The sequence below is a fragment of the Agelaius tricolor genome, unplaced genomic scaffold (genome assembly GCF_023055355.1).
Source record: "Agelaius tricolor isolate 1412-34295 unplaced genomic scaffold, bAgeTri1.0.p SCAF_8, whole genome shotgun sequence".
In the NCBI taxonomy this organism is placed as follows: domain Eukaryota; kingdom Metazoa; phylum Chordata; class Aves; order Passeriformes; family Icteridae; genus Agelaius; species Agelaius tricolor.
The window spans coordinates 40,151,932-40,175,006 of record NW_027269268.1 but is presented as its reverse complement, the minus strand read 5'-3'; the positions used below and the strand labels follow the sequence as shown (position 1 = coordinate 40,175,006).

The window sequence follows — 23,075 nt, the reverse complement described above, 5'->3', positions numbered from 1 at the left end:
CCAGTCCCTGAAGGACAACACTGGCCCCATCAGCTGCTTTCTGCAGGGCTTCTGCCCCGTCATCTGCTCTCTAGAAACAAAGCCAATACCCAAACCACTTATGTTTCTACTGATTCTCCCAAAGAAAAACCCTAAAACAAAGCACAAAGAATGACTTAGAAGTAACCACTTATTCCTCCACTTTTATGATGCCAATAATCCATTGTTTTTTATTCAAACCACTAAAACTTCAGTCTTCTAGAACATCAATGTAATAAAATGTTTTTATAAGCATTAATAGACAGAAATAATATTACCAATATTCCCAGAAATGAAATTCCTACCTGTCGAATTTTTAAGTTAGTCTCACCATCTAAGTTAGATGTTTCAATGTAGCACATGGCTTGTGGTTCACTATTAAGAGAAAAAAAGTCCTGAATTCAAAATTATAACAGGGGGCAGAATCCATTAACTTCCTGTAATCTTGTAATACTTATTTATGCAAACAGGTTTGTCTTATCAAATCTTCAAAACCAGAATAATTTACAGCCAAAGCTATAAAAACTACAGTACTTTACATTTTCAGAGAAGTTTGCCAAAGCCCATTTTCTTAAAGGAAACAATGATAAAATCACTGTACACAGCAATGTTCTGGCTTTACACATGAGATTATGATATGGCACAGTGCAGTACATTTGTAGAGCTTACTAGAGCAGGCAGCAGGAGCTTAAGACAGAAACAAGACAGAAAGACAGCTTTGATTCTGAAAAGGATCAAAAAAATCATAAAACCACTGTAACACTTAAAAGAAAAAAGATTTACTCTCTACACCACTTTAATGCTTCTAGTGTTTTCGTTCATTCTAACATGAAATTCAAGCATCAATTTTTTTAAAATTTCTTTTATTAATGGAAAAGTGGCTACACATAAGTGACTTAATTTTAAATTATTTGGATATGTTAAAGATAATGTTAAGTAGGTTATTTTAACACAATTTTGTACAGTACAAGCATTAAAATGTCAAAAATTATAATAAGGTACATTCAGGCTACTGTTTTATTCTTGGCAAACTTCTCTAAAAATATAAACAACTTTTATTTAGCCTGCTTGGATGGAACCACCTGTGTAAGACATTTTCACAATTCTAACATTTTCATTAGTTAACAATAAAAACCAAATGGTATTTTTGTAAAGCACTTTTAAAACAAACTAAGGCAGCAAAGACATTTCAAGTGAGACACATGCTTAATTGCAAGAACTGCAGCAGATTACAGTGACCTCCAAAGTAAGTTACTGTTAGATCAAGGCAGGCCCATTGATTGGTTAGGAAAAAAAAAGTGTGGTAAGAGTGCAGACAATAGCATAAAGCTGACATGTCTAAGAAACATGCATTTTGTCACAGTACACAAGAACAATGCTGCTTTTGCAACCACATGCAGCAGAGATTGTGCAACATCCAAGTTTGTGCAGAGGGTCCTCTACCAGTCCTACCAACATTAAACCATATTCTTTGCTGAAAACAGCAAGTTGGTAGCAACATGTATATATATTCCTCTTAAACATATATTTAACCTGGCATTTAACTTTGTTTATTCAATGACAACTTGTCTGATAAAATTCCATGGGGGTAATGTAAAAACGAAGAGGAGTGAAGTAATTTTAACTTCTTGAAGTGTTATTGCATATTTTCACTTTAATGATCTATATTTGATAAAAGAACCCTTTCTAATTTTATAAATATGTAGGCTTTATTGGAGAAAGGTGAATAGCAAAGCAAATATTATCAACATGGCATTGTTATTCATATTTGGTATATGAGGACCCACATACACATATCCTGTGCAACTACTTTATTCTAACCTTGATGACAGACTGATGAGATCAGCTGGGAGATGTTCCCCATTGGTCACTTTCACTACTTCCCCTACTGCCACCTACACATCCCAGTTTGAAATGATTAGAACAGAAAAGTAAGTGACAGGGGAAAAAAAACCAACAACAAAACAAAACAAATGAACAAAGACAAAAAGACAGAGTTTGAAATTATTATTCAAACAATACATGTTAATTAAAATGTCTGATGACAATTTTTTCAAAATCTATTTTAATCAGGTCAGAAAGAAAAGAGCTAGAACACTTTCATTTTTACTCAAGTGGTTTGTTTTACTGTAAGGCACAAACATTAAGCTGCAGAACACACTGACATTGTATGTAAACATAAAAAAGTGTTATGCTTATTTCTCAGCTCACTAAGTTTCCAGCCACTCCATACATCAATTAAGAAAATAAAAGCCACAACAACCAATTTTTCACCAGCTTTTCTGAAGAGCCAGGTAACAAGTATCTTTTCTATGTAGACATGCTGAAAATTATTTTGTATTTTTTTCCAGTTTCGCAAATTTCAGTGTACGCTGAACTAGCAAGAACCATACAGATTTAAATCTCAGAGGTTTATGTCCTTCACTGAAAGAGATTATAGTTTCCTAAAATAATTAAGATCCTCTTTTTATCCAGAAACTGCTATTGCTGGTAAAAAAAAAAATCCAGTATTATTAGTTTGAATTAAAACCAGGCCCACAGACTCATATTGCTTTTGGAACCTAAAATGTAGCTGGGCATTAATAAAGACCTGAAAGCAAAATTGATGAGAGTCTTCCAGAAGAAACATGGCCACATGGAGATGAGAGATGGAGGAGAGCATGTGCCAGTATGCAGGCAGAATTAGAGGTCATGCAGTAGTACAGGGCTCTCTCCTGGAAACAAGGCTGGAACAGGATCCTAGTAACTTAATTAGGGAAGATGTTTTAGCTGGAAGAAATGCCTGAACTGGGCCTAGAAAAGCAATTGTGATTCAAAAAGTCCCCACTGCAAACTGGATGCTGGAAGAAAAGCTGACAGGAAAATTCAATATGAGTAATAGTTGGACACACATAGTTGGATACACTCAGTGTGTTCTAGTAAGGGCACTAAAGAGGGGTTAAACAAAGTGGAAACAGTCTTGACCAAGTCCAGTAGCAGCTAACTATTACTTTCACTGTCAACTCATGATACAAGATTCCTTTAGGGATACAAGGATTGCAAAGTAGGCTTTCCAGGCAGTTGGTATTTTCCTGTGTGTAAACCACAAATGTGATGCAATGTCCTCCAAATCTGAAAGGGCAAAACTGTGAAGACATCTAGGAATAGACTCAAATTTAAGGGATTACTCAGGAAGATTATGAAGAAGCTGCTCTGAGAGGATGTAATCTCTTCCACCTGCAAGACACTATGGTTAGCATGACAGAAGCTATTATCAGGCCAATTGAGAAAGTGTCCTTGCTGCTTGGTGAATTGCCTGCAAAGTTCTTGCTGGAGAAGGAAAGATCTTGGTGGAGAATTTGTAAATGCTTCTCAATGTACAGAAGTAAAAGGTTTACAGAGGACGCTCAACACAAGCTAAGTTATGAATAACACTTGTACTGAAGACAGACTATGAGGGAAATTTACAGTATTTCCTGGGATCTACTTTACACTTGATAATAATTTATTGGAAGTGTTTTAGAAACAGCTGCACTTAATTTTGAGATATAATGGAAGACAGAGAAACAATGTACTACTCTATATCACAGTCTGTCAACAGAAATGCATAAGATCCTAACTTTATTTATTTTAGGCATAAGTAGATTAATTAACTTCAGTGGGGTCATAGAGGGTTCATACCTAAATCATATTCATACACATAACACTTCTGCTTGTGCCAGAAAAAAAAATAAATTACAATACATTCACATTTAGGTAAAATCTATTAAAAAGGATTCTTAGAATATGTTGTCTGTTGACCTGATCAAATAGATGTTGAAAAATGTGCATCTCCCACTTAAGATGTGGATTTCTTAAATAAAACTGTCCAAGGAAATGATGATAAACAATCTCTGATTATCCATGTTAAAAGGGTCACAGCATGACATGCTAAAAATTAAGTCTTGCTTTCAACTGATGAAATTATTCATAATATACATATTAGATAATAAAGTGAGTGTTCAGATAAGTACTAATTTAATGATTCACATATCATGTTCACTTTTTTCCACGATTCAATTATCAAACTGGAGACTATATAATTTAGAAACCATTTCTGTTCCCTGCAATACATCAATTTCAATTTACTTATGGGATGAAATTTGTTGGGTACATATCAAAAAGCCAACATGGCTAAATATGGCAGTTGAGGCCCAATTTTTAGAGAGAGAACCAGCCTTTTTTGTATTATATGCAGCAACAAAATTAACATACTACATTTTTCTTAGGAGTAAATCGAATGCCTGTGTAATTTCAAAACTGCAATTGTCACAGTTAAAAAAAAACAACATTGCTTTAAATGACAAATGACCAAATGAACACAAGACTACACTTCAGAAGAGGAGCTCTTTTGTTTATTCTTTATTTCCTTGGAGCAATCACAAATAAATAAATAAATGCAGGGTAGAGAAACCAGCCTCTACACTATAAGTATCAGTGGGCATCTCTACCTTGATGAGAGCAGTACAGTGTCAGCAGGTATATACTCTTTGCCTTTTATTATAACTATATCTCCAACATCTACCTGAAAGAAAACTGGGAATTGGTTAATGGTCTCAAACAAAATGTATTATACCCTTGTTTTAAGCACAGTAAATATTTACCTGCTGAATTTGCTAGCAAGACTGTTAGAAACTCACACACTTAGGAGAAGTTAGATTGTACAGCTGGAGTTCTGCCAAAAGTTACTGCAACTCTTTGGAAATCTAATCTTTAGTAAGCCTAATTAGCTAAATAAGCCTAATCTTTAATAGCCTTCTCTATGCATGTCTTTAATTTTGCTGGTTTTGTAAAATACTTTACTGAAAGATTGATTTTGAGTTAAAGAAGAAATTAATCTCACCCAAGACCACAGTTTTGTTGCATCACACTATATATCCTTGCTTATTCAAAGGTATAAACCAATTTCATCTGAACCTTGCCTCCAACTTATGGTGGATCAAATTTTCTTCAAGTTTTCAGGTATGGAAACCATTAAAACAAAGTGAATAGATGATAGCATAACATTTAGTTCTTGAAAGACACCTTTAAGAGTCCCTTCCTTGTGGTACCACTGCGCATCCGCCTTTAAAGTTCTCATTATTTAAGCCGATGAGGTTCAACAAATACAGGAAGTAACTAGTTTCCATACAGAAGTTTCTGCCTTGGCAAACCACATTATACTAAGGAAGTGAGTAATTTTGCCTCAGCCATCATATTATTCAGATTATTCCCACTGACCTTGACCAGCTTGAACTCATGCCATCAAAACTGACTTGACTTCAAAGTACGTTTTGAGAGACAAATATCAAAAAAGAAAAATATAAAATGCAAGAGATTATACATTTCCCATAATATCAGTTATTTTTTATCATTAAAAATAACATGGAGAAATAAAAAAAATATTAAATATGCATTATGCTCTAAAAGTGACCAATAAAGACACACACCTTTTCCCAGTGGACAATCTCCCATGCACCATTTCGTAGTACTAAAAGAAAAGGAAAAAAAGAAAGAATTTCCCAGTCATACAATCTAACTGCAGTACACAGGTATGTGCTATATTCCTTATGAAAAGCCATACAGACACATCTGATTTACATAATATTTTAGAGCATGCCTTGTTTCTATGAAGTCAGATCAAGCATTTCAAATATATGGCACATATTCTTGATAATAGTTTTTGTGCCATCGAATCTTATTACAAAGTCAATGAGAACATTTTACTGGGCTTGAGAATCAAATAAATCTGATATAGATTTTATGATAATGTGTTTTCCAAAATAAATCAGTAATTGGAATAAAAATTTCTGAAGTTAAAAAGTTTTGAAATTACTGAGGGGGTGAGAGGAATATATTCAATATTCATTAAAAGGGCCAGGAGGTTCACTGTATTTTATCTCTTCTGTTGTTATTGGCATATAAGAGAACTTAAGGATCACTACAGTCACCTCCTCCACAAATATCCTGAAAATACCCCATGCTATTTAGAGTAGTATTTAGTATAGTTTTTCCCTGGTAGTAACAATTAATACTGTAACCACATTCCACTATTCTAATTTTACGTGTTACTATTATGATACAAAAACCATGTCTAGTTGCCAGTTAACTGCCAAGATTGTATTTTCAGAGAATAATAAAGGCAATGGTTTTTTAGCTCCAGTTACTGAAGATGGATGTGCAAAAAGAAAAAGAAACGTTGCTACGTATCAATACTCAGATAACTTTAAGAGATTGCTCCCTTTCACTGTTTTCCAGCTTTCAAACCATCAGGAAGCTTCAGTTCCAATCAGGACCAAATTCTTACACAAGAGTGTGCTGACTTCAAAAAAGTGGATCAAAATCTGAGACTACACATGGCCTTTACATTTAAGTCTTCTTGGAGGTTCTGTCCAGACTGACTCCTCTTTTTGTGTATCTCAGTGATATCTGCAATCATTACTTAACCTGCTTAGTAAGTCTTCACCTTCCTTCCCCCAAGTTTATTAGTATTGACATGCTCAGGGCAATGGTAGATGGGGCAGACTCCCTTTCTGACAGTAAGCAAGACATTTTAATGACTGCCTCACCAACCAGCTGATCATTATACAAAATCTATTTTGACAAACCATTTCCCTCAACTGGTAAAACCACAAATTCAGCATGCTGACTGGTTGTACCTAAGGAACCCAAGACATTTGATAATTGTGCTGCCAACTACCTATTTCCATCTCCTTGTGTCAGCAACACCACTTACAGCAATACTGATGGGGCCATGGCACCAATCAGATGAAGGAACAGACAAGAATCAAAAATATACCTTGCAGCAGTCCAGACAACTACATTTCACAAACAGTTACAGTTTAATAACTGCCACTGGAGTTCTGCAGGTCTGAAATATAAGTATGTCACCAGCTGTGGCCAGGGGCTTTGTGAGAAGGGGATTCTGGCTGCAGAGGGAAGGTCCTGTCCTGCCATCGCCCCATGCCAAGGTGCGTGCCCTCACTGCTTTGTGCATGCTGCCTCCTTGGTTTGCTGGGCCCTTTGATGAGCCAGTTTAATCCACTCCATGAAAGGACACTATCATTTTTTCTTTCTGGATTTGTTTCTTGCTGGTTTAACTGGTTAAAATCAGCTTAAAAACAGATGAGTCAGACTCATGAAAACATGCTGAGCCACCTGAAATCTCAAGAGTACTCTAACCCTAACCTTTGATCTGGTAAGCTTTTAAGGACAGTTAACACACACTAACATTCAGTTAAATCAATTTTCTTATGAGAACAAAAAAAGAAGTGGTGTTGTTATGCACCTTTTATATAATGGTTAGAGAACTTGCACCATAAAGTCTTCTGCAGCCCTTCTCATTTGTATCTCTCACTTTTCAGCTGTTCCTTACAACTAATTTTCAAAAGCATTTTCCATCTGCCCTACAGAAGGCTGCTTCACCAAACTACAGAAATGCAGATTTCATCCTGTCAGAATGTCTGGTGTCCTCCTGTATCACACATGTATGCAGCCTGAGGCAACAAAAAATTATCCCCAATTCAGCTTAATACATCCAAATCCTTTGCAAAAGGTTTTTTTTATAGTAAACTTTTAGAAAGTTAATTACTTATGGCTGACTGAGATACAGATCATCATTAAGGAACAGAAAGTTGAATGGGGACCCATATACAGAAGCTACACATGCTCATGTCATTTCACTAACAATTCTGTGTGTTTAAAAGGCAACCAAAGATGGAGCTGCACATACAATGTACTGTGCACATCTCTGCTTTTCAGGGTCGCAGAACTGCTGAATACACAAAAACAAAGTAAGAGAGTACCACACTGATTAACTTTTTAATTATTGCTTTGACAATAGATTGTACTTGACAATATATTTAAAAATTGGTTTGTCAGGATGCTAGGATCAATGCTGCATATATGTGAATCCTGTATGAGCTTAAGAAATGTGTTTCTCAGTGCGAGCAATATTTTATTTATCCTCATCACACATTTAACTTCCCAGATACTCTTCTGCACACATGGAACACTCAGGAATCCTAGGAATAGTTACCAAAGATCCTGATGAGAGGTAACCAAGAAGAAGAGTCAGAAAATAGAGTAAAACAATCCTTTTATTAAAACTTTGTAAACTGTGGACAAAAGAAAAATTGAAAAGGCATTATAAGATTTCACTGCAATCAAAACTGTTTGTAATCTGAAAAGCTATGAGTGGTTGATGAAAGAATTTTGGATGTCGATATTAAGTCTTCCATTGGTTTTTATGTATTGCTAATAGGTTATCTGTTTCTTCAGGCCTCTGGAGATTTCTGTTTCTGTGATTTCAGTCAATAGTTTTGTTTCCCCACCCTAATCTCTCCATACCTGCTATTGAGCTCAGTAGTTTCTACATGCTCAGTAGTTTCCTAAGCTATCTTGCCCTCCAAGCCCCCTAAATTTTACAGTAAAGATTTACATACAATTTAGGTAAGCTTTAAAATTTATGTTTCCAATATTAAGCAGTGCTACACAGATTTTTAAGTGATGACTACATTTCTCCCTAAAAAATAATGGTTATTTTTATTATATATTTAAAAGGATTCCATGTAAGATTTTTCTCTTTATGGTATTTTTAGTATTTTCTGGAATCAAATTCACATGACACTCATTCCTTCTCCTGTTTATAAAAATGGGACTGATTCCATCAAGAGAGGTCTACCTCAGAACAAGTAACATGAAAAGTTGAAGAGCAGCAAAGCAGGAACCTAAATTTTGACATACTACCTGACAAGCATGTTTAGGACGTACTAGTATCTCCCTCACTTTCTGAGATAAAATAATCCCAGTTTTATACCACTTTTCTTTATCAAAATCTATTAAAAAAACGACATGCCAATATTTTGGTTAGGGTACACTGGCTAAGTATCTCATAATTTCTAATCAAACTGGTACATTGATTTAATAAAAAAACCCCAACAAATCAAACCCAAAATAACTCCATTAGTGTTTATCCACAGTTTTGAAGCAGCATAGAAAGACAATTCTATTTTTTTGACGCTTCCTTTCTATTGCTGGCTGAAAAAAAATTATAATTAAAAGTCTGCATTTCTGAGTACAAATATAATGTAGGTCCATTAAATATACAGGTGATTACAATCTTGTAACAGTGACAGCATCACCTGTGCTAAATGAATAAATGCTCAAGTTTCTTAGGAACCTCACAACCTTAATCTAGAACATATTCTATTTTGTAGGGATATCATCACTGCAAATTATTAGTTCAACTGTTTACCTTAGAAATTTTGAAGTACTCTGCACATGTGATTTCCCACTCAGTTATGTCAGCAGTTTGGGTTGTATTACTACCATGTGCAAAAAGTCAACAACCCCCCTAAAAAAGGCTAAAAAAATTTCTTACCTTGAGTTTGTTTCTTGTTCACCGCATTATCAGCTTTATGTCTTTTCTAAATTAAAAAATGCAGTGGTTAAAGACTTTTGTTGATAAGATAAAGCTTTCATACTTCTAATAAAAAACCCATCTATTAGCCCCTCCTACTCATCTATTCACTAAACCACTTAAGTATTTAAGCAGGACTATTATTTACTTGCATAGTTATGCAGGAAAGTCACATCCAGTTCCAGGCTAATTGTACTGTACTAAAATATCCTTTCATGTGGGCAATCTCTATCTGGACAAGTTCCTTACATAAGGAACTGGTGCATTTCAAAGCTGTAACTTTGCCCTCTCCTGGAACTGGGAGATGACTCTACCACAGCAAAGATCATGGAACAATTCTTCATCTGAGGGTCTCATACAGACATGTGAAGTCAGGCAATGACTGTGTAAACATAATGACTCCACTTCTACAAAGCTGCCTGCAGACTTCAACAACAGTAACAGACAAACAAACAAAAATCAATGGCACACCCCCCAAAGAGGCAATGATGCCCCTCAGTTTTAATATAGCTGTGAGACATCTTTTGACAGTAATCTTTTGATACAGCTACTAACAGCCAGCATTTTCAAGGTGTGACCAAACTCAGACACAAAAAGCTTAGCAGAGTACTAGTTTAAACACACTATTTAGGATTCAAGAACTCAAGTTTTTCCTGAGCAGGAACACATTTTATAAAATTAATTTAAGTAGAATTAACTGGTTTAGGTACACTTTTTAAACAGATGTTCAGAATTCATGCCTTTGTGATACAAACAAAATCAGAAGCAATCTTGTAAAATGGAAGAAAAATAGGTCAAGATATTTGAGTGATTTATTGCCAATAAAATGTTGATTTGACTCTGAGCTAGCAGCTCTTAAAAGGTCACCTTGTAACTTTGCAAAATTGAAATATTATTTTTCCTAGATTTTCACAGATAACCAGCAGATTCTCCTTTCAAAAAGATGGCTGAATGTACAGATAAATAACCTTTGATCAAAGGGAAAGCCTAACTTGACCATAGCAGATGTCTATTTGCCCACAGGGTGAATCTCCTCCATTTTGAAAAGGTGAATATCCAGGGCTTTCTGAGGTGTGACAGGTGAAAATTATTGGAACCAGTTGACAATCTAACATTGCATGTCACAAATCCTGCTAGCACCTTTGAAGCATATATGGAAAACATATGCTGTGTATGAATAGTATCTTCTGCTAACATCTTTTTCTTCTTGGTATTTCATTCCAGAAAGAGAAACATTTGGTTCTTGAGCTAAAAGTATTATTTTGACAAGTGTATTTGTTATTATTAGTATACAAGGTTCCCATCCAAAAGCTTTAATATTAGATGATCACCATTCATGGAGATCCTAGATATTTCACTGTGTAAAAAAACTGAGACATAATGAAAATTAATGGTTAAGGGAAAACACTTTGAATATTTTACTATGCAGAAAGTGGTCAGCTTTCTCACCAAGAAAATGGTACAGCTGTGTTGGTTTTAGGTATCTCTGTAGCATTTGGTAATGAGAACTTTATTTAGCTGATATATGCAAAACCCACTATACCTGATCCCTGTCTTTCTCCCCTGCCACACCAAACTGTACACTTCAAGTTACAAAGAGCAAATGGTAGAAATAAATAACAAAAGAAAAGCAACTGGATGAGATAATTTTAAAAAGGACACTTTGTACAGTAGCAGCAGCTTCAGTTTTATATTTGCCTAGACACTGACAGATGGTGTAAGTCTGTAAGCATTAACAGCAGAATGGTTAAAAATATCTAGAAGAACATGAATTGATTTTATGGCTTTTTTTTAAAGGGGTTTTGTTTATGTAAAGAGAAAGCAACAAAGGCATTTAAGGAGAACCTGACTGTAAGGCAGAAAAAACTAGAAATGCCAAATAGAAGAAAAATATTTAATGTAAACCTCATTGTGTCTTGCAGGACCCCTTAACTCTGTGATCCAGGAGCTTCATACAACCTAAGGAGCCAATATCTTGCCTACCATCCATTCACAGAGGTAACTGAGGAGAAAACCAATCAATAAAGGCAACATAGGACCAAGCACTCTCCATCCCAAACCTCCTTTGCAGCTCAACACTCTTTCCCTAAGTCATGTTTCTGCATATACATTGTAATTCTGCTCAAATACAATAAATCTGGAGCTCCCAGGCAGCTTAAAATTTGTGTGCAAGAAAAGACTACACTACCTGCAACCCTTTCCAAAACTCAAAGAGAAGAGCCCACAAACAGGAACACTACTCCTCTAGTGGACAAGACACTTCTTGACATATCATGACATATCTAATGTCTTGTCCTCCTAACATACCTGCAGAACTAAAATAAAACAAAAGCAGATAAAGAAATTCTTAGTATATAGAGTTATTTGGTAAATGTTAAGATTACTTTAATTCCTTACATACAAAAGACATCAATTAAAAGACTATTTTAAGCAAGTTAGAGAGACGGGTTTCTATCATATAGTTTTAGTGAAGAGAGGGCAAGAAGGTACACAGAAAACCCCAACATCTTTTGTATGAAGTGAAACAGAGACTGAAATTCCTTTCTTTCCCTCAAAATAAAATCAATCTGAATGGATGCTTCTGTGTTGACAATGTCTCACCTCTTTTAAAGTTTTCTTTCAATGCAAGAAGAAAGCAAAACAACCACTACCACAGACAGTGACTAGAAAGAGCCTAGGAAAGCCTAGCATAGGTGCCTAACAAGGACCAATTCTATGTCTGTTCCTGGCCATCAGGAGTCAGCAGATCACACTTAGCACCAGGAAAATTATAACATTTAGGAAATGCAAACAGTTAATTGCAGTGGACTGGAGCAACAGGAAAAAAACTAAAAAGGCCTATTCCCCATTTGTTTAAAAGAACCATGAAAAGTCACAACAGTGAAACTAAAGATTTTATGCAAGGGACATTAGAAATAAAGGGGTGCATCAAATGCTTGGATGTAGATTTGACAACCAGGAAACATTTTTGTAATATTATAAATGAAAAACATGATAACTATTTACAAAATATTGCTATTAAATACTTACAATATCCTCTATTATCTCCTTCACTGCAGCTACAGCTAAAATAAATAAGAGAGGAACCAATGTTGTGTAGCGTCCTGTTGGTGATACATCAGGTATTTGCTATTAAAAAAAGGAGAAAAAAATTTTTGCATTGCTGGTTGAAAACATTTTTAATACAAGAAACAGTACTTTCTGTGCCAATAAAGACATGTGAATTCACTTTTTAGACTCAGTGTTTATTATTTCCAAGAGAGCTTCATAGTCTTCAGAAGCAGCTGATACAATATAAGAACATCTGCACTTTAAGCAGTACAGTGTTCAATGGAACTATTTCCAAAGGTTTTAGTGTTTGCAGAATATTCACCTTCCTTTTCTGTTTCAAATTGAATTAAAATAGGCATTTATAAAATATAAGTAAACTTTCCAATTTAGATTTTTGTTCATATAGCTCAGTATGTTTTTAGACATTACCCTTTAGAAGAAATGCCAACTACAGGTAACAGTTTTCTGTATATGCCAGATATTTTTGAATGGAATTTTCTTCTCACAAGTCTTTTTGACCCAACAGAATTTCAGCTATACTTAACCTGTTTTACAGAAAAATATTTGTGTGCATTTTGTTATCTTCAGGGAGCAAGAAAGCCACAAACCCAAGCATTTTATTAAAGATATGTCTACATGATACAGCTGTTTTGATAGCCAGCTAGCTTGAAAAGAACAGTACAGCAATCTCAAGTATCTCAGTATCTCTGTCTGTAATATAAATGATCTATTAACAAGTTTAAAACATTAGAATCCTATTGTTGATCTTACCTGAAGCAATGCAATAAAAAGAAAAAATGCATTAGCAGCTCTTCTGAACTGGGAATAAAGGAACCTTGGCAGGAATGTGATTATGTTGTACTTTGCAGTGCTGAGAGGAAGAGACAAAAACACATGCTATTATTACAGAGTAAAAACCTCTTCAAATGTATTCTTTCCCTTTTAGTTATAGAAGTTTTCAAACAAAATGGTTTGCTTTTTGATTCTAAACTGATAAATACTGGATATTAAGTGTGCTTTTGCTAGCCTGGAAGAAGAGAATAAAAGTTATCCTAGCAAAACAATCTCTGCTAAGCCATCCTCATAAAATGTTTGAGTTACCATCTCTCTGTCAAGCCTTTTACATCTGTTTAAGAACAGACCACCACCCTCTACAGTTCTAAAACAATATATATAAAAACAATTGTGCTAAAAACTTTTAAACAAAAGGCCTGTAACAATATTTTAACTTATTTTGAAGTCAGTCATATTTACTTTGACCTTGCATAAAACTGTCAACATAAGGGGGGAATGAATGTATCCTGCAAAAGCCCTCTACTCTGTAACCAAGCAAAAGACAAAAGGAGAAGTTTTATACACCAAGAAATAGCATCTAAAGTTTCTCAAGGTCATGGAAAATCCCCCTCCCCCCCCATTATTCTCAATGTCTACAAAATTTCTGCACATTTTCAAAGCTACCTTCAGAAAACGCACCTACCTGGAACAGAGGTATCTTTGCTGTTCATTTGCTTTGAATTTTAACAACAGAAGTAAGGATGTTATCAGATCTAAACACACATTACTTATGAGTATTTACTGTATGACGTAAAATTCATCAAAAGCAAACAAAAAACTGTCAACAAAGTCCCTAAAGCCTGAAACTGAAAACTAGTCTCACAGGCAACCACAGCATCTTTGTAACTGGCTGACTGAAAAAGCCAAGTGTTTCCAAAGCACAAACAATGCTGTGCTCAAGTACAGTACAACTCCATCAGCATTCAGCTGCCAGGGATAGGTTCAAAGATGAACTCAACTGAAACCTGAAGAACAAATCCATCCTCTAGGGACACATTGATGGTACAGCTGTAAACCAGCTGTATCTTCCCCATTCAATTCTTAAAAATTCAGGAGGTCAGGTTTGTAACTGAAACATCTTACTTGTCTCCTCATCTCACTTCATTCCTCCCTCCAGTGTCTAAGACTGTCATTGGTGGCCAGGAGAAATGACAGAAGTAGAATTAATGAAACCTTTTCAATTTTGCTATTCAGCATGCAATGCTCTGGTGTTTTGGTTAATACCTGACATGATTATTGCAGAATTTGGTTAGCTGGGGCTGATTGATGAATATAGTTCTCACTTCCTCTTGATCAGCTAGGGAAGTTTTCTCTGAAACATCCTCTGTCTTCTCATAGCCTGTAAAAACACAGCATGATTTTCCATATAAATAGATTTACTTACACAAGATTCAAAGCACTTCATGAGACAAAAGGGACATTTATTGTGGATGTGAACTCAATGTATTTGCATTTCTCACAGGTAATGACCCCTGAAAAAACAAAAAAGTTGTTTTTATAGATTCAAGACGCTCATTAAAAACCTACACTTCCCACAGACCATCCTTACCTTGCAAAGATCACTGAGAGTGGCATAACTGTGAGACCTGCCAGCTCCCTCTGCATTTGTTATTGAATCTTATTAGATTCATGGACTCTTGTATTGCAAGTTTGTTTAACTGTTCCCTAAACTGATCATTCTCCACCAAGGTAAGTCTTTTTTGTTTTGGACTTTCTAACTGGCATCAGGAACCTGGGGTTCCTGAAAGCTGATCTTATCAGTAGAGACCAAAGGGGAGAAGACACTGTTTACTGCATCCTATTCTGTCTTTTGTTTCCAGGTTCCCTGTGGCATGTAGCCTAGAGGCACCACCCTTCTCAGTCATCATCTTCCTGCTGTTACATCTGAAGGAGAACAAGAATGGCATCTATAAGGCACTCACCAGGTTAAACCCCAGGTAGGCTGTGACTTTGCCACATAAATCAATCTCTCTGTACTCCTCTACAGCCACCTGTTGCTGCTTTGACCTCTTGTAGGTTCACCTTTTTATATGCGAGCTTTGTCAGGGACTCCTTGCTAATTGACAGAATGGTTTGGTTTGGAAGGAACCTTAGAGATCATGTAGTTCCAACCCTCCTGTCATGGGCAGAGAACCTTCCAGTCAATCAGAACCTTCCCTCAGAACACCATCCAGCCTGGTCTTGAACACTTCCAGGGATAGGGAGTCTGCAACCTCTCCAGGCAACTTGTTCAATGCCTTACCATGCTTATAGTAAAGATCTTCTTCCTAATACCTAATCTAAATCTACCCTCCTTAAGGTCATTCCTCCTTGCCCTATCAATAAATGTCCTTGTTAAAAGTTCCTCTATAACCTTCTTGCAGGCCTCCTTTAGACACTGGAAGGCTGCTAGAAGGTCTCCTCTGAGTCTTCTCTTCTTCAGGCTGAACTCTCTCAGCCTGTCTTCGTACACGTGTTCCAGCCCTGTGATTAACTTAGTGGCCCTCCTCTGGACTTGGTTCAATAGATCCATGTCTTTCTTATGCTGGGGGCCCCAGAACTGGATTCAGTACTCCAGGTGGGGTCTCACAAGAGCAGAGAAGATGGGCAGAAGCACCCATCTGCCCATTGAGATGCTGACACCTGCACCTGCTGGTCACGCCTCTTTTGATGCAGCCCAGGATGTGGTTGGCTGTCAGGGTTCCAAATGCACATTGTCAAATCCTGTGAAGCCTCTTGTCCACCAATACCATCAAGTCCTTCTCCTCAGGGCTGCTGTCAGTCCATACACAGCCTGTATTTGCGCTTGGGATTGCCCTGACCCAGGTGCAGGACCTCGCACTTGGCCTCATTGAACTTCATGAGGTTCACACAGGCCACCTCTAAAGACTGTCAAGGTGCCTCTGGATGACATCCCTTCCTCCAGCACATCACACAGCTTGGCATTGTTAGCAGACTTGCTGAGGGGTCACTCAATCTCACTGTCCAAATCCCTGACAAAATGTGAAAAAAGATCAGCTCCCAGACTGACCCCTAAGGAATGCAAGTTGTCACTGCTTTCCACTGAGCTGTTGACTGCTATTCTTGGAATGCAACCATTCAGCCATTTTTTTATCCACTGGGTGGTCCATTCATCAAATCATGTGTCTCTAGAAACAGGGATATTGTGGGGGACAGTGTCAAATGCTTTGCTTCATCCAGTCCTTCTGCCACCTTGGCTTGATTTTTTGCTCATTGTGATGGACCAATCTTGAGCTGGAAGGATGTGATCATTGGAAACCAAGGCCATTAAGCTGGTTAATCTTAACTGGTTGGTCTTGTTGCTTAATGAGATTCCTTCACTTGGTCCAGATTTTCTTTGTGACACTAGCCAGAGAAGTGGCATCAGTATATTCTTCATTTTGTGTGTGCTTAACTTGAAATAGTTTTATTAGACTCACTGACATTCCCAGCACCTGCCTCCACTAGCCAGTGAAAGTTGAGCTTTCTGTATATTGTTCTATGGACTATAAGGAATCTTGTGCCAGCCTGCATCCCAACTTTCATCTGTAAAAGGGGACACCAATGTATTCTTCCCTCCCAAGGGTTTTCACCAATATTTTGTCAACCAGTCAGCCACTACACTGCTGACAACAGGCCCAAGCAATCTTCAGGCTGGAGCTTGTAAAGTACCAGCAGGTATAGCATAAATCAATCACCATAAAGTTTTAACATGCTACCAATAATGTCTGTATATAGTTGCTTGTTAAATATACACTGTTCATTCTATATGAGAATGAGAAAAAGACACTGAAAACCCCTATAATGCAACTGAATACACCAGAATGTATAGCATGTCAAGGATTATTAGGGCTGTACATGAAAACTTAATGTTTATTTCTAGCCTGTTCTATAAATGCATGCAGACATGTTAGGCAAAACCCAAGCCATTATCCAGTCCACTGGCCCAGTACACTGCCTCTTACCTATTCAAAATACATTTCAGACACTACTTTGCAAGGTCAAGTCTCCACATATTGAGAAAAGGCTCAGCAGAAACTTTTTATTTCATCCCATTTCCTACTCATAAATCACAGACTCCATTATGATACAGGAACCCCCTACTACTACATTCACCCTCTGCAATTTCTCTATTTCCTTCCTTGCCCAATGAAAGGCACACACATTCAAACATCAGTATTTATCTCAAGAAGTCTCTTCAGAGGAAGGACCCAGCCTAACAGACTTAAGAGGTGCCAACAAAATACTCCAGGAACCACACAAGCTCATTTGGCAGCCTAACCCAGAAAAAGCCCATAACATCTTCAATAACAACAAATTGCAAATAAGTAACCATGAAACAAACAAACAGCCCTCAAACCAATTACAGCTCCTTTCAACAACAGCACCCATTGAAGACCAAATTTTGATTCCAATAATAAATTTGGAAGAAGCATCTCTCTTTAAACAGTATTTGCAGGGACTCCTCCTAAACCAGTCTTGATTAAAAAGTTTCTATATTAGTAAAACAACAACAGTAAATTCCATACCCCTAATTTTTCCTTTAGGTAAGGTAGTTTAAGACATTCAGCTTTCATTCCTTGAGACAGTTTCATTTTCACTACAAATTTGTAATGTTACATACACATATACTACAGTATGGAAATAAAGGGAAGGAAAGAAAACCCTCAACCAAATTGCCAAAAGGATTTTAATACACCCCTCTTAATCATAAAAAAAAATTCTTTTTTATTCTCTAAGTAGAGCTTTCAAAACCTTTGAAAGCTGATGCTGTAGCCAAGAACCTCTTATACACCTAAGTGCTGTGGTTTAACCTGGCAGGCAGCTAAACACCACATAGTCACTCACTTGCCTACCCCAAGTGCTGAGGCAGAGAATCAGAAAAAAAGGTAAAACTCCTGAGCTGAGATAAAAACGGCTCAATAGGACACAAAAAGAAGGGGAAATAATGATAAAAGAACTTACAAAACAAGTAATGCACAATTGCTCACCAACTACTGACCAATGTCCATCCAGTCCCTGAGCAGCAGGCTGCCAGGCCCCTGCCAACTCTCCCTGGTTTTGCTGTTCAGCATAATACCAACAGGTCTGAGACATCCCTTTGGTCAGCAGGGAGGCAGCTGCTCTGGCTGTGTCCCCTCCTTTACCTTCTGAACTCCCAGCCTCCTCCCAAGCAGGGCAGTATGAGATGTTGACAAGTCCTTGATTTAGTGTAAGTGCTGCTCAGAAACAGTTGAAAAATCAGTGTGTTATCAACATTATTCTCAGCCTAAATCCAAAACACAGCATTGTATCTGCTGCTAGGAAGAAAACTAAGTCCCAGCCAATGCCAGAATAGTCTGTTTGCTAGCTCATATTTTTGAATGCGGCACAGTTCAAAGATGGAATCACTATGAAAAAAGGAAGTGTCTTCAGAATTATTTGTTGCAAAGCCATGACAGAGTTTCAGTGACAGAATAGGCACTGGGAACCTGACCCATCAGTCTGTTCTTCCGAGGATTCAGAGCACAGAAGGAAATTTAAATGACCTACTTGAACCTGCTGGTACCACTGAGATGCCCAAACCTGTCTATAACCAAACCAAGATTTTTCCCTGTTGTGAAACACTGGAATCAAAACACACTTGGCACAAATAACCCTCAGACACAAGTAACTATAATGATCACTACATCTGGTAAAATGTTATATAGTCCTAAAGACCATAAGCAGAAATACCTAAGGATACATCAGGCACTACAAAAACTGATAGTCTGCTGAAGACAATCTGATGACCACTACAGAATTTCAAAATACATTCTTCATGTGAAAGACATCTCATCTTACCCCAGTTCAGCTTCACCTAGATTTTGTACAAGAACACCAACAAGAACTAGTTATTACCTACTAGTTTTGGTAGGCAGGATCATGGCATCTCAACTCTCTATCCTTTCTCTATGACCTAATATAGTTCACTGAACTCCACCAACACACAGAAGAAAATTATTAATGCTTCAATCTTCAGACAACCCTAATAAGACTTGAGAAGAACAATTCCACTTTCCCAGAACCTCTCAAAGGAAATAGAATTACTTGAATGATCCAATTTCATATTATTTAATAGATGCATATATTAACTGTGAAGCTATATATAGCTGAAATAACCACAGTTAGTTACTGTATTTAATAAAGCTTTATGTAGGCCACACTACTAAAAAATTCCCCTTGTGTTTTGCAATTGCAGAATGACACCAATTTCCTATATTTGTTTAAGAGGGCCAGATCTTCTGTGCCTTGAGAGAGACTTAATTGATACACATACCACTTCAGAATGGTAAGCAGCACCTATTTCTTGCAACAGGATAACAGACACAAAAACCTATTAAAACATGGTTAAACCTACTAAACCTATTAAAACATGCTTGGTTATCCTTCATCAGCCATGAAGAATTTGCAGAGGTTTGGAAGAACGGCACAAAATCAGTAGTTCCTTTTTGCTCAAATTCGTTTCTCTATGCAGGTAACATGTTGGCTTACAGACCCTAAAACACCTACAATTTTTATTTTTCAATAATTTACAGAGTGTAGTGTCAATTCTTCTGTGTGACTGTTGACCACTTCTTGGGAATGCTACATATGCACATCCTTCTGACAGTTCTGATTCAGTTTGTTTCATCTGAACACAACATTTGATTTTTTCTAATAACATTATCACTATCTCTTCATGTGAGAGAGAGCTTAGTTCTTTCTGAGATGGTGTTCAAGGCAGTCCAGCCCAGTAATGTAATTCATGATCCATGGAAAAGGTCTCTGAAGCAGGAATTAGTTGCTGCAGTGGCAGGAGAGAAAAGTGAGATTTTAGGCCCAAAGATACAGTACAAAAATTCTAGAGTAAGGCAAGTAATCCTGTCTGTCAGACCCCCACAAGTCTTAGGTTAAGGAATGGTCCACACCATGAGAGAAGTCATGGAAGCTGTTGTTTGTGATTACAGTATTACCAGTGTTCCAAGAACAGAGAGGGACCCTGCCAGCAACAACTCTGCACTGGGCTAAGACTTTGGCAGAGTTCTCTGAAAGAAGCTTTATCATCACTTGGCATAGTGCTTATCTAAGAGACTTGGGCTGTAGCCAGAACTAGGGTTTGACAGTTCCTTTATGTCCCTGTCAAATACACAGCAGAGTGTTTTAGAAAACACTCTGTTTTAGAAAAAAAAAAAAAGAAAAAAGTTCTCTGTTTTAGAAAATAGTAGCATTTATAAAGAGTGTTTAGAAATGGCAACTATGTAGTCTAAATGTATGGCATAACTGGACTTGGAATCACTCATCTCAAAAAGAAAAAAAAGAGACTAACTGATGTTGGTTTCACTGTGAATTATATTTAAACAAAGACTAACTATAGATCAAATTAATTAGTAAGTGTCACATTAATATAAGCCTAAGAAAACAGATTTCAAAATTTTTTGAGTAGTACTATATATATAGTAAAGTACAGTATGAGTCATAGAGAATCAACTCAACTGGTATAATGAAAAAACTATCATGGCATTTTGCAAAAGTTAAGTTTCTTAAAAGATGCTTTATACCTACTGTCAGTCCTAAAGAAAGTAGTTTTGGTAAGCTTCTTAAACCCAGTATTTAACTGCTTCACAGTCATTCAACCTTGAAAAATAAACCTTTTCTTTTTTTCCTTTTATTGTAATTGTAAATCTTAGATAGCCAGTTACCTTTAGGGAACACCACATTTATTCCATTAATAACCATTAAGAGTTCTGGAATTAGGTAATTTTAAAGAGAGCATCAATTTTCCCAATTTATTTATGCAATGCTCAGCTTGCAGTGAAAACCAATTGTCTGGAACAAGGGTAAGTGAAAAGGAATTGAAATTAAGCACCGAAAAATTGGACGTTTAACTAGTCTCATTATGTGCATCTACTAATCACTGTGAGTATACAGGACTGCTGCTCTGGTTGTAAACACATTTCAGAAGTGTTCCTGAAAGGATGCACTTTCTCCCTTTCTTCTTAGAAAGATGCATCCTTCTATTTCTTTGCCACTAAGATTTCCTAGGCAGAGGCAGAGCTAGACCTCCTACAAACCTACTTTTGGTGGAGGAAGGCATAAACATGGTAAAACTGGGAAAGAACATCAATCCAACAGCCCACTTCTAATCTATGATTCTTTGTGCTTTTCCTTGCACAAAAGTTAAATAAAATATTCTTTGTTTGGAAGAAGGAAGAAAGATACAGGGAGGAAGTTTCTGCCTACCTATACCAAACAAAGCACAACAAAACAAACAAACAAAAAAAATCAACTAGATATATGGTTTAAGCAAGGAAACTTTCAGACAAGGGGATAAATCCAGCATAACTGCCTCAATACTTCTTATGCCATTACCGGGACATTGTTATTGTTACCTACAGCAACCAAAAATCACAGCCAGCCCCAACATACCGCTGCTTTGGTATTCAAATGTTACTTTTGCATAAAATAGACCTTATAGTAATGTAATTCCACAGGAACGATTCTTTTCACAAAGCAGCCGCTGACACGTTACCTAAGGTTAAACAAATCCACTTAGGCACGAGACTTCAGCGCTGTCCGAAGCTTCCTGGCACAAGCCGAGTATCAGAAACGCTTATTTCTGATGGTCAGCGCACACGTACATGTCACACACAAAAGAGGGATTCCGGCTTATTCCCGGGCCGAGGACCCCAGGCCCTGAGCCCCCGCTGCCGCTCGGGGCCGGCGGGCCGGGCAGCCGCACACCCCGGGGAAAACGAAACCACCGCTGCCATCGCTGAGGGGCAAAATGCTGCGAGGGGCTCCCCGGATATTGACAACCATAAATACGAGGCCTCCCCGAGAACACCGGCACCGCTCACGCCCCAGGCTGGGGTCTCTGCCGCCGTAGCCCCACCGGGGGCGCACGGCACGACCGGAGACGGGGGTGAGGAGCGCGGCGGCGGCGCGACACCGGCTCCCACCGCCCCCTCCCGGCCAGGCGGCGCAGACCCCGCCGCGGCTCCGCGCCGGAACGCCGGCCGGGCTCCCCCGTCGCTCCCTGCCGGCGCGGAGAGGCGGGCGGCTCTTACCCTCTGCGCGGGAGCGGATCTCGGACACCGTTTTCTGCACCGTCGGCATCGCCGGGGTGGTGGCGCGGCCGCCTCCCTACAGCGGCGCGCCCTGCACCTGCCGCCCGCCGGAGCGCGCCCTGCGCCGCTGCGAGGCCCGGGGTGAGGGCGGCGGGTCCCGACGGCGGCGGCTCCTCCAGCAGCCCGAGGCGGCGGCTCCGGCAACCCGAGGCAGCGCCTCTCTCCGGCTGCGCCCGTCCCCGCTGGCGCCGCCGCTGCTCACTGACAGCCGCGGCGCCCGCGCTCCGCACTCGCCGGCCCCCTCCGGAACCTACCAACTCCGCCCTCCCCCCGCGCCTCCCTGTCCCTAGGCGTCCCGCCGCTATCTCCCTCTCCCCCGGGCTCGGGCTTGTCGGGTCACCGCGGCTAACCGGGCAGCAGCACTACGGCGGTGTGTGTCCCGCCTCTGGAGCGAGCAAAGGGCTTCCGATGCGGCCCCCACCCCGTGATGCGGGGGGAATGGAACGCGCCGAGCCCTGGGCCGCTGCCCGGCGCTGGGGGCGGGCGGGGGAAGCCCCAGGCAAGGTCGCCCGGTGTCTCCGGCAGCCGCGGCGGGCGGGAGCCGTGACGGGACGGGGAGTGCCGGGGGCCAGGCGGGGTGAGCGGGGCCCCGCCAGGCGTGTGCAGCCCAGTGGCCTTGCCGGGGGGGCAGAGATGGGGGGCAGCGG

General features: G+C 38.7%; 1 protein-coding gene across 5 annotated transcripts in view; it reads right to left on the bottom strand.

The window, feature by feature from the left end:
* Positions 1 to 22,647, bottom strand: part of ATP8A1 (ATPase phospholipid transporting 8A1) — a 103,026-nt gene extending 80,379 nt beyond the window's left edge. For 2 of the 5 annotated variants that reach the window (XM_071432471.1, XM_071432473.1), the window contains exons 1-8: positions 22,369 to 22,647; positions 14,546 to 14,660; positions 13,259 to 13,358; positions 12,467 to 12,565; positions 9,398 to 9,443; positions 5,466 to 5,506; positions 4,488 to 4,561; positions 324 to 393 (exon numbers count right to left, since the gene is read on the bottom strand). In XM_071432471.1, the coding sequence (XP_071288572.1) occupies positions 324 to 393; positions 4,488 to 4,561; positions 5,466 to 5,506; positions 9,398 to 9,443; positions 12,467 to 12,565; positions 13,259 to 13,358; positions 14,546 to 14,660; positions 22,369 to 22,417 (594 nt within the window). In that variant the 5' untranslated portion in view covers positions 22,418 to 22,647. Of the gene's footprint in view, positions 1 to 323; positions 394 to 1,839; positions 1,914 to 4,487; positions 4,562 to 5,465; positions 5,507 to 9,397; positions 9,444 to 12,466; positions 12,566 to 13,258; positions 13,359 to 14,545; positions 14,661 to 22,368 lie in introns of all 5 variants that reach the window. The other 3 variants (XM_071432470.1, XM_071432472.1, XM_071432474.1) reach the window with 2 other exon arrangements.
* Between the last annotated feature and the right edge of the window lie 428 nt (positions 22,648 to 23,075).